Raw genomic sequence first — 12920 nt, forward strand, 5'->3', positions numbered from 1 at the left:
ACAATTTTCCAAGTCGATTAAGCTCAATACTCATAGTCAACATTAACGCCAAAATTTTTTAAAAAGTAGTACAAACAAATAAAGCTACATAATTTATTGTCATAAGCTTTTTCAAAAAATGAAAATAATGCCAAGTGCGGTTGTCAATACTGATTTGAGCTTCGCTTAAAAGCGAAATTTAACTTGGCACGTAGTTCACATAGAAGAACATCAATAAATCATTTCAAAAGCCATGTTTGTATAGCCAACAAAGAACTTTGATTTCCAGCAAAAAAAAACAAACAACTTTGATTGGGCTTGATTGACTGGTGACAAAGCAAAAATACGAGGCCATAATATAAAATCAAACCCGGATACTTGTAAATCACATAAGGTTAATTATTGTTCAATTAAGAAGATAAGATTGTAGCCTTGGAGAAGAAAAAATAATAATAAAAATGAAGAAGAAGATAAGATTATCTTGGTACAGACACGTATAATGGGTGTCACCTTTCTGTGACCTGTACACAGGAAATTTAGGTTAACCTAAAATCTTTAACAGGTTTGTCCAACATGCAAAAACCACGTGTCTGATCCATAGAAAACATTTGATAAGACCTTGACACGCTCTTATTTTTCTATACAAAGTCATTGAATTTGAAAGCACTTTCACTTCTTTCTAGAAAAGCCAACTAATCACCTCGAGTTGTGCCACCCTACTTTCCTTCTATATAAATAAACACAAAACCCCTAGTTTTTCTTTACGCCACCACACAGAACAAAGAGAGCGAGCTTCCGAACAAGCTGCTGTGGAAGTCTCTTTTCTCTTCTTGGGAAAGTATTTCCAAGAAGAAACAGCTTCTTTTACAGCAGCAACACCAACAAAATAAGTTGTTAATAGCCGTTGGATCAAATAATATTACCGGATGGCTCGCTCTCTCACTCAGGCTAAGCTTCTTGCTGAGTCCATTGCAAATGGTTTTTCTCTCTTTATCAATCGGTAAGTTATAAAATGTTCAAAACCCACTTTTTATTTTCGTTTAAAAAATGAATATATGGTGAATTTTTTTTTTTCTTCTTGTTATTTTTGTGTTTATCATATCGCAGTACTAGCCATTGATTGGACTGGGAGTGGGATTTTTTGTTTTTACTTTGATTTGTTGTCATTAAAAAAAAAGAAAAAAAAAAGAAAAAAAGATACAGTGGATGATAGGATTCTAGCTATTTTGTGTTTGATCATATCAGATTGGGCCTTGATTTGATTTTTTGAAGAAAACAAATCTAATCTAAATAACCTGCATTGAATGAGACTCAGGGTCTCGAGGAATAGCTCCATGATTTGAGGGGACACGAGTGCAGCGTCCCAACATTTGATTTTGACATTTTTCGAATCAAAATATGACTTTCTGTTTTTGCCCAAACAAAACAACAAATTTAACTGAACAATAAGTCCACTGCTAACTAGAGATGAATAGTACCGAGTTTTTTCTTTTGTCACATAGTCTGATAATCGAATCAAATGCCTTCATTTTTTTAGTTGGTACGGCGTAAGTTTAGGGATTTAATTTATATAACTGTTTGCTGCATAAATTTCTCGACTTAGAATGGATTTGGGTAAACATTATTTTATTAGCTTTTATTTATTTTATTTTTTTATTCTCAAAAAAAATAAAAAAGCTTTTACTTTTTTATTAAAAAATATCGGCTACATAGCAGTATAATAAAGATTTTATTTAACCAAAAAAATAAAAAGATTTTAGAAAACTATAGTCTATAAATAAACCAATAGTCTTATGATTCTTTATTAAGACTTAATTAAATGAGCTAAGTTGAAAAGCTACTATATGTACTCGAGTAAAATTATCATGATTGGTCCCATTTTTGTCACGCTTTTTGAACGTCCAAGTCCATCGTATGGCTAAGTTAGGTGCTGGAGTTGAGAGATTTTATCAAAATAGGAAATATACGGGTCCTTTTGCTATGGGATTTTAAACATAAGTTTTACACGTATTTTAAACATATGTTTTATACATATTCTTACACAGTGTTTCATTACTTATGCTTTTTCACGCACGTATTTTCAAGATCTAGAACAACGTTTAGCCCAATTTAATAAACTCAACTGAATCATACCATCTAGCGAATTAATCAGTATGGCCGATACTGTACCGTGCACTAGTACCAGTACCGGTACACTTTTATTTTGTACCGGAAAAAATACCGGCCGTACCGGCCAATTTTGGACAATACCGGCCGGTACAGAAAAAAGCTTTTTTTTTTCTTTTTGTTTTTAGTTTTGTAATTTTTGAATTTTTGTAAAGGTATAATGGTAACTTATTTATATTAACTTCTTAGTATTATTTGTTTTTTTAGTATGCAATGAACAACTAAGCTTTCTATTTTTTATATTGTGTTTTTTTTTTCTTTTATTTGATACTAAAGTCTAAAATTATGAATAATTTGTTCTGAATTGAGGTAATGTTTTATAATAAACTTTTATATTTACTATAATATAAGTGAAATATTATATGTTTATAAACATGGTTATAGATATTTTGGTGTATATATATATATATATATATATATATATATATATATATATATATATAAAATAGCGGTAAACCCGAAACTGTACACCGGTATTAATCGGTATCCGAAATATATCGTACCGGTGGTCAAACCGGTACCGCCTCCGGTACAGTATTGACTTCCTTGGAATTAATACATCCAAATGAAACTATAAACTACTATCGGAGTCCCATTGCCAACTTACTAACAGATATAGCCTATAATTCTTGTAGTAAGGACGCAGATCACTCGTAGGTTAATTGAGTGCTCTTCATGTTTTCAATGAAAACATTCAAATTCAAATCCCCATCTCTACTGTAACTATCACCGGAGTTGCTCCCTTTAAGCCTACGCAATATTATAGTCTAATACTAATCAACCTTTTAGTATTGTTCACTTAGTCCAAGAGACTAAAAACAAAAAACAATATGGCCAACCCATCATCTTCAGAATTAGAGTACTCTTTACATAAAGCATTATCATATTATATTTCATTATTAATAAGTAAATTTTCATCAACGCAATTATTAATAGATATAATAAATAATTGTTTAGCTTGTAATGATGATTTATATCTTGATTGGTGTGGACAGGCGGGGTTATTCGGCTGCATCACATGCCTCAGTGTCGGCAAGCTTAGCCAATGGAGGAGGGTCTAGTAGTAATAGGAGTAGAATCCTGATGAGTAAAATAGAAGAGAGGGCTTCGATGAAAGAAGATTCTGGGGCCTCTTCAGCATGGGCCCCAGACCCAGTTACTGGGTACTACAGGCCCATTAATCATGCAGCGGAAATTGATGCAGTCGAGCTTCGAAATCTGCTGTTGAACCACAAGGTGAGAGCACACTAAAAGCCATGGAGGTCACTGTTCACATGTGGTTTTATCAGAGGATTCTGTGCTGCCCTTTGGACTTATTGTGGAACCATTTCTGACTCTGTTTGTTGTATTGCACCTTAGTTGAATTATCTATGGCAATGAGTGACTATCTAGTACGTACTGTAGTTTCAGTTATTTACATGGATAAGTAAACCAGTTACATTTTATGTATTAATAATGATGATGTTCCTCGTCTTTTATTTTATTTTATTTTATTTGTTAATGCTTTGTGAGTATATCAACAAATATGCAATTCTTAGTTACATACCAATTTATCTCAACCATATGAACATCTTGAATTTTATAATCAAACATGATAAAATCCCAAAAATAGTTAAAAGTTTATGATAACATTGTTAGTTTATCTGAGGGAGCAAATCATGTCATTAGTTTCAACATTTTCTTGATCCATACTTTTTTTTTTCAGTATAAAAGTCACGGATATAACAAAACTTCAGTGTGTTCATGTCCACACAGTAAATTTTTCCATGTTTGTGTCCAATTAATACGACTGTATCACAGACTTAATTACATGCTTGTGTGTTTGTGATATCTCGAAAAGATTTTGTTTTGGACACGATCAAACACTTAAGTGACTAGATCATATATAACATCGTTGATACAATCTTCTATGATGACTTATATAATTGAAAAGGAAAGGGAAAGATCTTGCACAATCGAAAATGTTGACTATGTTACTTTAATTAAATCAGTCATTGTTTTCAGCCTCAAATCAACCTTCTTCGATCTCTCTCTTTGGATCAATAATCAATCAATCAGATGATCATCTGATCACTTAGGTTGGTTCAGTGACATTTGGATCAACTTACCAATTGACCACAATAATGATACAACCACTCAAAGTAGTTCTCTCTCTCTCTCTCTCTTATAATTCTTATTTACACAACAAAATTTGGACTTGGATAGAATTTACGTATTATTTAACTTTTTAAAATTTGAATATTTTCTTTATTTTTTATTTGTATTAAAAAATTAAAGACTTGGAGACTACTAGTACTTTCAAGGTAAAACTTTGCCACTCTAATTTATTTGTTCATCAAAAAAAATAAATAAATAACTTGAAGACGCGGTGGAGGGCTTTCAAATCATGGTAATTAAACTTAGACAAGAGAACCCATTCTAAAACTTTGGTCTTTAGGTCACTAGTTCAGCCAATAGTCTCCGCGCACCAGTTGAACCATAGAGTTAGTAAATAAATAAATAAATATGTGTTATTGACCGTAAAAATAAATATGTAAATTGAAAAAACAGACATGCCTGAATTATTAATTAGTGTTAAAGCATTTTAATAAATAAATGATTAATGAGTTGGCAAATTTTAATGAAAAGATATGGAAGTTTTATGCAGTAGATAAGGAGCTAGTGTGTCAATCAAATTTGAAATCCTACATTGATAAAGATACAGAGTCATTATTAATTTATGGGTCATATTAACGGTTACCCTTAGAATAATTGTTAATAAACCATAATCAGAAAGTTTTAGCACTACTTTCATGAAAAATATAAAAAACTGTCAATAATATTTATTATTTTATTATTTTTCTAATAAAATGTTTCTAAAAATAACTTCTAAACCAATACCTTAAGCACGGCTTAAGCACACGCACAGGGGTAAAAGAGGTATTATCCTCTTGTACAATCAAAATCAGTAAGCAAAAAATAAAAAGCGGAGTAACTAATAACTGCAAAGATTGGGATAATTTTAGAGTCCAAAATCCTCAAAGATGAGACATGGATAACATGAGGGGCACCTCCACTTGGGGGCCACTTTTGACCCACTTAACGAGGGTGCTATAACTAGTGGCCCAAGCCGGCTTTCATATATATGAACATCCTTGGCTTTGCTCCACAACGAAGGTTGCCTTGCATATTTTGTTTCACCAAACTCTGAGTCTGGGGCCTCGCATTGTGCTTGTTTGGCCTGAGTTGTAGCTTTACATTATAAGAATTATGAGGGGGCTATGTTTCAGAGGGATTGTATTTGTGGTGGGACTAAAGTTTTCAAGGTCAATATCTAAGGGCTCACTTCTTAACCACGACTTTACATGTACCCATGTCACCACAAGCGATAGGGTAGTAGGGTTATGTGTTGAGTTGTGACATTGACCACATATATGTTCTTTTAGATCCTTGCCTATAAATAAGACATCTCATATCTTGTTAAGGTAAATCAAAGCCAAATAACGTGCTATCAAAATAATAATAATAATCAAACCAAATAACGTAAATCAAGACAAAAAACTTACGGAAATTAAAAATTATATTCAAGTGCAAGTCTCACATGAGTCTCTTTCTTTATTTTATTAGTGTTCGTTTGATATGAATTATTTTTGCCAACTTATTTTACTATTCAACTTATTTTAGCTACTATTCATAGGTCTCACCTCACTTTTTGGTACTATTTAAATATTTCACTATATTATTTCAGCTAATTTTTTACCTTTATCTACAGTACTTTCAGCAAAAAGTTTTCAGTTCAGCAAAATAAGCAAATCTCAAACAGACATATAATTTAACTTTTACCTTTTAGCATTTTCAACAAAATGTTTTCAACAAAAAGTTAAATTAGATGTTTTCAAACAAACATGTCAATCTTTTTCTTTTCTATTTTTTTGGGAGGATAATTATGTCATTTTCTATTGGGTGCCTCATCATGTTAGTAATGCATTACCTCTCTAATTTCACTTTCTCACAATTGTTCACCCCAATTAGCACTTGGATTATTTGATCTACTTGCAAAGATTTTGTGTCATAACTCATAACATGGTTAGGGTAGTGATGGCTGTGTTCTTATGTTCATACAATCAAACATTGGAGAAATTATTAAAAGCATCGCAATCAATGCGAGATGAGACTTATTGCATGTTGATGTGATTTATACCTAAATAAATTTGCAAATGAGGGAGAGTGATCCATTTGATGGGCTCTCCAATCTCCATGACAATGTCGGCTTTGTGTATTTATTATCAGTCATATGTAAAGTGTGAACACGAACAACCACTGGTTTAGTGTTGACAAGTTTCTCATATATATTTTCTTGTGAATGCTAAATAGATTGTGACAACTTATAGTCAATGTTTATCATATGTCTTCATGTTCTCGTTACTTGTTTTTCATACCTCTATTCCTTGTTTCACACCTTAGACATGTTCTTGACAACTGGCCTTGAGAAATATAGAGAGTAGACATGTTCTTGACCTTTGTCGTCACTATGGATAAATATAGCTTTAATATACTAAAAATCCATGGACTCGTGTGATCCCTAGTTGATTAAATTTAGTAAAGCATGAGTAGGAAATGAGAAATTATACATAACAGGAGAGAGGACAAGAGAACTCAAAAACTCAGACATGCTTAGGAACATGTATACAGGTGTTAAAATAAAAAGGAAATAAATAAATGGGAGAGAGAGTTATTAACGTGATTTGCCTTATGGTCGCCGTACACAACAGAAAACCTAAACAATTACATTTTTTTTTTTTTTTGGTTGCCCACAGTGTATCTTCAAAGCTTTCAACCAGAGACTAATCACTGTTCGCGCATGGTGGGGCCACGAAGGGGTAAAACACTGGCCCAGGAAATTTTTTTCAAAGTGCAGGTAGTAAGACTCAAACTAGGAAGCACACTCAGTCGAGCCCAGTACAAGCACCTTGAGACCGATAAACAATTACATCTTAAACATACTAATTGTACTTTTGTAATTACAAGAAACCCAATAAAAAGGTATATATAAAATAAATAAAAAAAACTCATTTAGTTTAGTATGTTAACCCTAAAGTACAATAGTCCATGGCATTACAAAATCATGGTAACTAATAAAATTGGTACAAAACTATGTTATGCACATTCAAAATTATATACTTATATGCTTTAAGGATATTGGGCTACACAATTATGAATTATGGTAATGACTTAATATGTTCTAATAATATAGTTTTTTATGATTATTTGAAGTCATGCAACCAATATGCCCTCTCATTTGGTTGCGCTATTTGTTCTATTGACCGACCCTTTTTGATACAAGAACATTTTTAAATAAATAAAAAATACAAGAAATGAAATTGCAAGTTAATTTGCAAAATGGGTTTATTTGGTGTTTTTTTCCCTTGAGGCTTTGTTTGGTTGAGTGAATGGAAAAGAGAAGATATAAAATATCTATATTTTCTACCTTATGTATTTGGTAGAGAAAATAAAAAGTGAAAAGACAAAAATTAAATTACTATTATGTCATTATTAAAAGTAAAAATATAGAAAATTAGGGGTAATTTTGTACTTTCCTTTTCATTACCATTTTTTCTCAAATTTTATTCCCAATGGGAGGAGGGAAAATGGTGGGCCTGAGTGGAAAATTACATCCGCCATCTTTTTTTTTCCTCTACCCTTTCACTCTAACTAAGCCATGGAAAATTACATTTTGCATTTTTTAGATTTTCCTTTCTTCATTTTTCATCATTGTCCTTTTCACCCCAACCAAACATAGTGTAAGAGACAAGATTTTGTTCCAAACAATCAAAAGGTACAACCATCCTCCATTTGCGCTTAACAAGGCCTTAATGGAAGGAAAGAATGAAGAAGCAAAATATCGACCGACTTGGTTCAACTTCAAAGAAACCATATGATCAAAATGTGACTTGTTACATACTTGCATTTCCTTCTCTGTTGATCCCAACAAAGGAGCAACAATTACAGGTACAGACTAATAGATTTGATACTTTCTAACATATAGATTATATCCCAATCAGGGCCGGGTTGTCTTTTGACTAAGGCATTCATGCACAGGTTTGAGTCCCCATCTCAGATCAAGTTGGCTAGTCTCATTTCTTTAGAGCAACATGTGCACCCCAACAATCACTCTGTGTTGTTGCCATCAGACTTCAGTGGACTACAAGAGGGAAATTTTCCGTGACCATCCTTTAATAACCTTGTAAATAATTGCAATAAATTGTAAAATACGTACTCTGCGTTATGGTAATAAATAGTAGCTTTCAGCCATGGATTTCCATTTCCCCATGTAAATTACACAAAGGGAAAGCTCAAATTATATATTGAACAGTTTAATCTGACATGAATTTCATCGTTCGAGTGTTTGGCACCTCTCAAAGATTCTAAGTTCTAACCGAGCTCATTCACTTTTACAAAATTCCTGTGGGAATAGGAAAATGTAACTAAATCCGGTGGTCCACAGAACATATATAAAACGTAATAATGTTCTTAGCCAATAACAGTATTCGGCCAAGCAGCTTTCTCCTGTCTTTTAGCATCTGTGTACCTCATCGAAGAGTTTGTGTCACAATAATGACTCCTTATGACTTTTCCTACTTACGATCCAAAAGAGAAGGATTTCCTATTTTAAAAGTGTTCAGCTTTTCCTTGCAACTTTTTATTTTTTTGGATTTTATGAAATTAACTATACCCAACTCTTTTAATTCACAGGACTAACCAAATTTCCAGAATTAAATGACGTCTAAATCAATAATTTCCTTCTCTTTAGCAAATACGATAGACAGCTGAATTATAACATACTTGTAAATTAAGGAAAATATTTCAATAAATCATTAAAATTGGATAACAAAAATATTAAAAGAATACATAAGTTACATATGCAAAGATACATAATATAAATATTTTAAAAAAAAAGTTTCTGTTGGGAAATCATTCACTTGGATAAAGCAACAAAGTTCATGTACTTTTGGGAATATAGCATGCCTTATAAATATGAATTCAGGAAAGGAGAAAAGAAAATACATCAAATTTTGTGTTGTGTAGAAAAGATATAGTTGATTCTTTCTTTAAAGAGACACCTTACTTGGACGCAATCATAACAGTTCTAGTTCTGATTTTAGAGGGTCAAAAGCAAATAATACTTGAGCTGAACAAGCATCATGCTCATGCCGTTTCCCAATATGTTCAAAACTCAAACCCAAGACCTATCTCAAACATTCGTTAAAAATAGAACACCTATCTCAAACCAAGACCCAGTACCCTGTCCCAAAGGTTTTACCAGTAATATCCTTTTATCATTGGTATTCTTAGGGATTTGTTGAATTACTTGAAAGGATATATTGATAATTTCAAATATATTCTCCAGCTACTCGTCCTACAAGTAGCTGGAGAATAACTATCATACAGTCCTAAAACTGTTCAAGCTGCATGGACACAGATGATAGAAATGTTAGCTGTCTACTTTAGACTACATTGGGTCTTCATTGTTCAATTTATTGAACGACCGCTGGAACATCTTTACCCCATCAAAACAAGAAGATCATAAAAGAAATGTACTTTTAATTGCGTACTGAGGGTCCAAAATCAAATAGCATAGGGGCCTTTTTTTTGGTCAAATAGCATAGGGGGTCACTAACATTGCAAGCAGCAATTGAAAAGAATTTTAGATCTTCCAGTGTGTGTTCAATACCAAAAAACATGTGTGCACATGTGAAGAGTGAAACTTAAAAGTCAATTCATTGTCTCTCTTCAAATTAAAAATATACATATGTCTGCCATAACATGAAGGTATCCCTTATCCAATAAAAAAATACACACATCTCAGCCATAACATTTGAAGATTACAAATTCAGAAAAAAAATTCAGCAAAGAAAAACATTTACAAATTACAAAATTAATTAACACAATAAATAGAACAGGTTCCAACTCAAAATTCCGACAAATGACATAGTGAATAGGTAGCATTTCTTCTCCTTTTCTAAGCAATCCATTGCAAACGAAGATAATTTGAAAATGGAACCAAAAGAAGATTAGAAGCAAAAAGAGTTACATTACTAATGGAATTGACACCAACAAAGATAAACATTGAGATGGAGAAATAGACAAAGTAATTAACATGTACGTAATGTCGTATTGATCAATAAAAGGCACAAACTAATTTTCTCTAGCCTCTCACAGCCAATAAGGAAGGAATTGCAGCCAGGTTTGGGTTGGCGTTCTTATCTGAAGCTTGTCTGATAATATCCCTTTTCCCATCTTTAGAGTTAGGCTTGCTGAAAGCTCTCATTGGACTAGCAAATGCCCAACCCCAGCTCTTACTTCGACCATGAACAAGACTACTAGCACTAGTGCTCCCTCCTGCACCCACTGCTGACTTCCCATTATTATTATTCATATGATCCCAATAAGAAGAGGAAGATGAGGATGAAGATGAAGAAGTTATCATAAACCCACCAAATAGTCCACCACACTTGACTCTCTCTTTCATGTGCACAGCTGAAGAGGTTGACTTGGGCTTACCTTCTCGCTGAGACTCCACTCTTCTTAGAGTGCAGTCTCCAAACCCAGTTGAGATTCTCTCAAAGAAGTCACCAGAGAAGCTCCTACTTCCACACCCAACAGATCTGGATCTTGAAACTTTACGCTCAAAGGAAGAGGCTGAAGCAGTGGCTTGGCTATTAGGACTTTCATCATCTTCGACAATGTCACTTTTCTTTCCCAAAGAAGAAGACCCAAGATGACACTTCTCTTTCTGCTTATTGTTAGAACCATTTGTTGTTGGCCCTGTTGTCAAAGTTGGTATCTTTGAGTTGCTGTTGCTATTGTCATCTCTGAAGCTTCTGTCCGTTGTCCTGGAACCACTAGGCTTTGATGAAGAAGAAGTAGAAAAGTAGAGAAATGACCAAAAGCCAGCTCTTTTTCTTGGGCTGAAGTCTTCATCACCATCCTCAGCATTCAAGAACTGGTTTCTTCTCCTAGGAGTTGCAGTGGACTTGCTTCGCTTGAAAACAATATTATCGGCAGGTGCGGCACCACCACGATCTGATGTAACTTTCTTCTTCTTCTTAGACAAAAGAAAAGGGATCCTGGCCCGCCTAGTGTTGTAATACTCATGATGATGAAAATGACTATCTCTATTGCCACCATCATTGACACCTCTTGTTGATGATGAGGGTCGGATTGAGAGTGAAGAAGAAGAACCGGCACCAACACAAGCACCAGCATTACCAATATCAGATCTAAAAGAAGGAGATGAAGAAGAAGAGGAAGAGCCACGAATAGGTAAAGGAAAAGAGGAAGATACAAGCTTGCCAAGCTTTTCTTGAAGACAAAAGGCACAGATTCCACCTGGGTTGTTTCTGTAAGGATGGTCACTGCATTGCATTCCATCTCCCATGTCTTCTTCACCCACACCAACTCTGCCACCACCACCACCAGGTACTACTATTCCCTTGATTCCTTCCATCATAATCTTCTTTTAGCTTCTGGGAAAATGTTGTTTGATTCCAATGATCTAGTTATCTTTCTTTTTCTTTCTCGCTGCTGTTACTCTTTTTTCATACCTTCAATGCCTTTTAGCAATTTTGCTTTTCAGAGAGGATAGAGATACAAACAAAGAAAAGGGGCACAGATAGTCAGAGAGTGTAATTGAGTGAACAAAAAAATAAAAATAATTATATATTTGCTTATTGCTGCATTGAAGTAAGGGTGTGGAGAGGGAAGAGAGAGGACGATGTGGGAGAGAGTCCCCAGGAGCACGTGGAAGACTGACTTACCAAGATATTAAAAAGTGTGAAAAAGACAAGCAAGACTCTATAAACTATTTTTAGAGTTCTATCTCTCTCTTGCACTAGCCCAGACACAAGAATCTACAAAAGACTGTCCCTCAAATACACTTCCAAGGCTCTCTACGTTTGTACAGTTTTTTCCTTTTTCTTTTTTTTTTCTTTTTCTTTTTTCCTTCATAAAAGAAAAAAAAGTTTTAGAATGGAAAATATTTCCCTCTTAAATTGGATTTGTTTTACATTGATCACAAAATTAGAAAACAAAAGTTTTAGAATAATAGAAAATTTCAATTGGATTTGTATTACATTGATCACAAAAAGTAGTTTGTTCATTGATCTGTATTTTCTATCAAATAAATAAATCAAGTTTATAGGTAATTAGCACCTCTCTGATATTGACAAAGATATATTTATATCAAAACTTCATATATCATAATAATAATAAAATAAATAAATAAATAAAAGATAAATTTTAGTTATAAAATTAGGTGTAACTTAAAATTACAATTTTACTCAATATCTTTTTATTAAAAGTGAATTTTGATAAATTCACTATTAGATTAAATATTCTTCTTATATCTTTCATACTTGTAAAATTCTATAGAAAATTAAAAATCAATAATTATGTCATTAATAAATTGTTTAAATTGCAAATTTTTATAGTTTAAAATTATGTATAAAATATAAACTTATAGATCATATAGTAAATAATATCTGATTAACACAAAATTTAACATGTGTATTAAGAACGAGAGCGTAAGAAACATAAAATTTAATAATTAAATTTTCAAAATATATAGTAATATTTTATTTATTTTAGGTTACAACTAATTTTGTAACTAAATTTTGTTCATAATACCTTATCTTAAGCAAAAAGAATTATCATAAAAAGAAAAAAGAAAAAAAGAAATTGGTCCTAACAAAAACAATTTTCATGCTAAGTGTATTATTTTTTTATAAGATTCTTTT

At 32.7% G+C, this 12920-nt stretch overlaps 2 protein-coding genes across 2 annotated transcripts; one reads left to right on the forward strand and one right to left on the reverse strand.

Moving 5' to 3' along the window:
* Positions 1 to 565: 565 nt before the first annotated feature.
* LOC142624164 (late embryogenesis abundant protein Lea5) lies at positions 566 to 3628 on the forward strand. The gene is made up of 2 exons (XM_075797684.1): positions 566 to 979; positions 3141 to 3628. The coding sequence occupies exons 1-2, from the start codon at positions 906 to 908 to the stop codon at positions 3394 to 3396; spliced, it is 330 nt and encodes a 109-aa protein (XP_075653799.1). The 5' UTR covers positions 566 to 905; the 3' UTR covers positions 3397 to 3628.
* Positions 3629 to 10099: 6471 nt separating this feature from the next.
* Positions 10100 to 12021, reverse strand: LOC142623519 (uncharacterized). Its single transcript, XM_075796960.1, has one exon. It carries the CDS (start codon positions 11633 to 11635, stop codon positions 10331 to 10333), a length of 1305 nt encoding a protein of 434 aa, XP_075653075.1. The 5' UTR covers positions 11636 to 12021; the 3' UTR covers positions 10100 to 10330.
* Between the last annotated feature and the right edge of the window lie 899 nt (positions 12022 to 12920).

Source organism: Castanea sativa, chromosome 2, assembly GCF_040712315.1.
Source record: "Castanea sativa cultivar Marrone di Chiusa Pesio chromosome 2, ASM4071231v1".
Classification (NCBI taxonomy): domain Eukaryota; kingdom Viridiplantae; phylum Streptophyta; class Magnoliopsida; order Fagales; family Fagaceae; genus Castanea; species Castanea sativa.